This window comes from Vigna umbellata, chromosome 4 (assembly GCF_029865625.1).
Source record: "Vigna umbellata cultivar VRB3 chromosome 4, Vumbellata_1.0, whole genome shotgun sequence".
In the NCBI taxonomy this organism is placed as follows: Eukaryota; Viridiplantae; Streptophyta; class Magnoliopsida; order Fabales; family Fabaceae; genus Vigna; species Vigna umbellata.
This window is the reverse complement of record NC_142168.1, coordinates 28,288,459-28,293,746: the sequence shown is the minus strand read 5'-3', so window position 1 is coordinate 28,293,746 and position 5,288 is coordinate 28,288,459. Positions and strand designations below refer to the sequence as shown.

The window sequence follows — 5,288 nt, the reverse complement described above, 5'->3', positions numbered from 1 at the left end:
TAGGGGTTCATTCTGAGGCTCTAAATAGTCTCGATCTCACGTAGAGAGAAAGTTATGTGGTGGAGAGTGGGAAATCTTACCGAAGATCCACTTTGGGGGGACAGAGTAGGAAGGATGTAAATTTAGTGGTTATATTCATATCCGAAGATCCAGTTTAGGGGACAGAGTATGATAGGATAATTGAGCTAGCGAGTAAGTGCATCCATATCCGAAGATCCACTTTGGGGGACATAGTAGGATAAGATGTATCTTAGTAAAGTACCACTCATTGCAAGTGTAGAACCAGCTAAGAGTTCAATATTCATATGATTATCTGGATGAGTCTAGTTTATGATAATTATGGTATGTTTATTGTATGATTGAGTAATTTGACTTGTAAGTTGAAAATTATGTTATTAATTTAAACATACCATGTTGTTTTCTGTTACATTAGCTCACCCTTGCTTTGTCTGTTGTGTGGTTGTTATTTTGTGCTATGTGTTTTCTCTCGGCGATGATCATCCGGTGGATGTGAGCAGAAGGTGATGAGATGTCGGTGGAGCAGACATTAGATGGAGGATCGACTGGTGTTTGTATAATTATGAGGAAAATTTATTCCTCCATCTATCAAGTGTCTTAATGTAAGAACTCTATTATAGTTTAATGTTATAATTATTGGGATATTACACTGATGATCGATTCAAACGAGTACAATATGGAAAAAAGAATATTCATAATTCCTTGTATTGAAATTTTGTATAATAGGAGTTTCAAACAAATATGTCATGTTATTCAGTATAAGAAGGTTATTGTTAAAGTACTTATGGTTAGAATGCTTTTACGGGAGTGAGAGTGTAATAATAAAATGGACCCATACATAAAAAAAAGTTTGTTATAAATTTAAATATAAATCTAATTCTTACATTAAACATGATCTAAAATATAAAATCCATAAATCTCTTAAATAAGTTTGATTTATATCATAAGTGTCTCACACCTTTAAAGTAAAGGTAAATTTTAACTAATTTTAACATGTTTAATGAGAATTTCTAAAATACATCGACATTCAAATTTAATTATTATTTTTATATTAAGTTTCAAAGAAGAAGAATTTAAAAACAAAAGTAAATAAGATTAGTATAATTAAACAACATTATCTATTTCTTTTAAGCGGTTATTTTATACCAAATTTAAAGAAGGTGAGTGTTTAGCAATATTTTTTAATTGAAAATGACAGATTTAATGAATCCATAATCTAAAACTATGTGTCTTGAATGAATTAGTACAAAACTATTCCAATTTAATCAGTAATATCAATGAATAATATATAATAGGTTTAAAATTTAAATGTTCGAAGGGAATGTGCTCTTACTCACAGGACCTCTCTCCATCCAAGAACTTTATCTTCTAGAAATGATAAAGAGGCAAGAATTGACATTGAAAAAAAAAAAGAAATCTAAAAAAATCTCAAAGACTAAAAGGTTCTCTATGATTAAGAAATTCAATAAAATTAATATTCCATTATTCACAGTAGGTACACCAAAACAAATGTAAAAATAATAAATATGTTTCAATCCTTAAAATGATTCATTAATTATGGCATAATCAAATTAGTTAATAAATACGAACATGCGTAGCCACGAATCCACGGCGACTAATCAGTGTTTTACTTTATCTTCCACGAAACCCTTTTTTTTGTTGTTTTTTCTTAACGGATAATCACAGTTTTGTTTATGCTATAAGACCAAACTGGCACATAATGCAGCAAAAGATAAACACAACAAAATAATTTACTTTTTTATCAGTAGGAATTAAATACAGATGAATGAATTTAAAACCCTTCACAGTTACTCAGCCAACTTAATTATTGGACAATGAAATAATTCACTTTTGATTAATTTAATATGTTCTTTAATAACGAAAATTAGTTAATATATGAAAACTTACTTATAAATTGAATAAAAAAAAAAGGTAAGCAACCATGAAAATGTCCAAATTAAAGATCATTGACATTCCCTGCTTCCCACGATGTCACTATATTTGAAACAGCCAACATTTCTTATTCTTGAACAACTCAGTTACCAAATAAAAATGTGGAACATTGCATCATGCAAGATCCTATTATGAAAGCTGTCATCTTATGTAACTATAATTAATATATTATATACTCAAGTGATATAATAATGTTCACAAAGAAACTGCAAAACATTGTTCTGATCGTTCCTGTTCAACACTATGTTCGGCAACTTAGCACAAGTTTACTTTGTCAACATCGTCAAACTGTGAAATCATTGGAGACAAAAGAGGATATGATATGATTCACTCTGCTAATAATCCCTGTTTGGTTAAAAAATCCATGTCAAGTTGTTTTGAGCAATTTCATCCACCATCATGAGCTTGGCCTTTACCATAAGCTTTTTATATGTGGTCTTGTTTGTGTCATTCAAATCCAACATGGTGTTGTGCGTTGAAATTGGGGAATTCTTTCCAGAAGAAAGAGATGCTTTGATACTCATAAGGGATTCTTTGAATTCATCTGTGAATTTGCATGGGAATTGGACAGGCCCTCCTTGTATAGACAGTCTGAGTAGGTGGATTGGAATCACTTGCTCAAATTGGCATGTTGTTCAAATTGTTCTTGAAGGAGTTAACCTTAGTGGTTATCTACCTCCCACATTTCTTCAAAACATAACTCTCTTGAGCCAACTTGACTTCAGAAATAATGCACTTTTTGGACCATTGCCAAGCCTCAAGAATTTGGTGTTTTTGGAACATGCCCTTTTATCATTCAATCATTTCTCAGGGTCAATTCCTGTGGAATATGTTGAACTTACCAGTCTGAGAGTGTTGGAGCTGCAAGAGAATTACTTACATGGTCAAATTCCACCCTTTGATCAACCATCATTGACAAGTTTCAATGTGTCATATAATCATCTGTCAGGGCCTATTCCTGAAACTTCTGTGCTGATGAGGTTCCCAGAGAGTTCTTATGAAAATAATTCAGATCTTTGTGGAGAGCCTTTGGATAAGTTATGTCCTATTCAACCTCCTGCCCCATCTCCAGCACCATTTTCTGCACCACCTCCTTTTGCTATGCCTCCAATTCCAGCAGTGAAGCCAAATAACAGGTTTCAAGCATGGACTGTTGCTGTGATTGGTGCTGCAGCTGCACTGATTCTTCTTTCTCTGATCATTTTTATTGCTTTCTTGTTTCGTAAAAGACAAACAAGTGGAAAAGAAGTAAGAAGAGATGATTCAGCTGGTAAGATATATCTTATGCATATCAACTCTACCATTCACTTTATTAGCAGCTTATTGCAATGCTATTTTGCAAACTTAGAATTTCCTGTAGTAAAATGCAATTTCAGGCTGATTCAGGATTTCTAAAGGTTTTGAATTGAACTCATAAATGTTTTGAATTTTCTAATATAGGGCATGTTTTTGGGGCATGGGCAAAGAAGATGGTGGCTTCTGCTGGGGGCAGTGATGTTTCTGAGAGATTAGGCAGATTGGAATTTTCTAACAAGAAACTACCAGTTTTTGACTTGGATGATTTACTAAGGGCATCAGCAGAAATTCTAGGAAGAGGGAACTTAGGTATTACGTACAAAGCAACACTTGAAACTGGAACTGTTGTTGCAGTGAAGAGACTTAACCACATGAATGAACTGAGCAAGAAGGAATTTCTCCAGCAGATCCAATTGCTAGGACAGATGAAGCATGAAAATATAGCAGAAATAATCTCCTTTTATTATTCAGAGGAGCAAAAGTTGGTCATATATGAATTTACCTCTGATGGCACTTTGTTTGAACTACTACATGGTTAGTTTTGATTCTTTCCTTCCTTAACACAAAAGAATTAACTTAAAAGTTAATACTCTAACATTCATAATCTGCTGGTGCTAGAGGGTAGAGGAATTGGAAGAATGCCACTTGATTGGACCACAAGACTTTCTATCATCAAAGACATAGCAAAGGGTCTTCTTTTCCTTCATCATTCCTTGCCTTCTCAAAAGGTTCCTCATGCCAACCTCAAGTCATCCAATGTCCTAATCCATCAAGATAGTAAAGGGTACCATTCCAAGCTCACGGACTATGGTTTCTTGCCTCTACTCCCAGCCAAACAGAATGCAGAAAAACTAGCCATAAGGAGGTCACCAGAATTTGTTCAAGGGAAGAAGGTAACACGCAGTGCTGATGTTTATTGCTTTGGCATCATTGTGCTAGAGATTGTAACCGGCAAAATCCCTGGCCATATCATAGGTGAAATTGAAGAAACTACCAATGATCTTTCAGATTGGGTAAGAACTGTGGTGAACAATGATTGGTCCACAGATATATTGGATTTAGAAATACTTGCAGAAAAAGAAGGCCATGATGAAATGTTAAAGCTAACAGAGTTAGCTCTAGAGTGTACTGATATGACACCAGAGAAGAGACCTAAAATGAGTGTAGTGTTGATGAGAATAGAAGAGATAGAGAAAATGAAAAAGGAGAGTGACTAAAGTTTAAGCACACTGCACGAAGTGCATCTCAAGAATGTCATTGTATTAATCTGAACACTCAATTCATTTGATAGAAACAAAGTTAGAAATGGCTTAACAACTGCATATAAGAATGTGAGAGAACATTTTTTCCACAAGAGATAAAATCTCTTCTATTATGTCCTTTTGTTTTTTTTATGATTTTACTTTAGAAGACAGCAAAAAAAAAAAACTTTGTAAAAAGGGACATTCTTTTAGCTAGATAGAATTTGTTAAAAACTAAAATTTTTGTTATCACGTTTTAAGATATAAAGTATCAGTTGTTCAAAATCACTTGGTATCACCATTCTGGATGTACTATTTTTTGTGCCGTTTGCTTCGGTTATGCCAGGATTTTGCGGAATATCAGAGTTTGAGCTGTTTATTGAATGAGAGTATGATTATTCTCTCCATTAGATAGATTCATTTGAGAGAAGGATAAGGATTATAATCAAGCATTTTGAGTTTGAAGATAGAATGACACTTTTTAAATATTTTTGTACCTCCTATGTTATTTCTTTATTTATCTCTATCTATTATTTCTCTATCAGATTAAATTATACAAGTTTTTTTTTTTTTTTGTGGAGAACTTGTCACTATGAGTTAATATGAGGAACTTGAACTGGGCCAAAAATATTTGGGCTAATCAAGCTTCTTCACATGGGGTACCTGCTACAGGCACAGTTACGTCCACTTCTTACACAAATAATTTGCATGTAAGCACTGCTTTTGACAAGCAGAGTAAGATGCAACCAAAATGCAGGAGAATACAGGAGGCAACTTCTG

The 5,288-nt window shown here is 33.5% G+C and overlaps 1 protein-coding gene across 1 annotated transcript; it reads left to right on the top strand.

Moving 5' to 3' along the window:
- Positions 1-2,334: 2,334 nt before the first annotated feature.
- Positions 2,335-4,600, top strand: LOC124821620 (putative leucine-rich repeat receptor-like protein kinase At1g68400). Its single transcript, XM_047293536.2, has 3 exons — positions 2,335-3,241; positions 3,412-3,801; positions 3,886-4,600. Exons 1-3 carry the CDS (start codon positions 2,371-2,373, stop codon positions 4,482-4,484), a joined length of 1,860 nt encoding a protein of 619 aa, XP_047149492.1. The 5' UTR covers positions 2,335-2,370; the 3' UTR covers positions 4,485-4,600.
- The last annotated feature ends 688 nt before the right edge of the window (positions 4,601-5,288 follow it).

Coding starts and splice junctions, on each gene's coding strand:
- LOC124821620 (XM_047293536.2), top strand. CDS start 2,371: ATGAGCTTGGCCTTTACCATAAGCTTTTTATATGTGGTCTTGTTTGTG. Junction 3,242..3,411: donor AAGAAGAGATGATTCAGCTG/GTAAGATATATC, acceptor TTTCTAATATAG/GGCATGTTTTTGGGGCATGG. Junction 3,802..3,885: donor TTTGTTTGAACTACTACATG/GTTAGTTTTGAT, acceptor TGCTGGTGCTAG/AGGGTAGAGGAATTGGAAGA.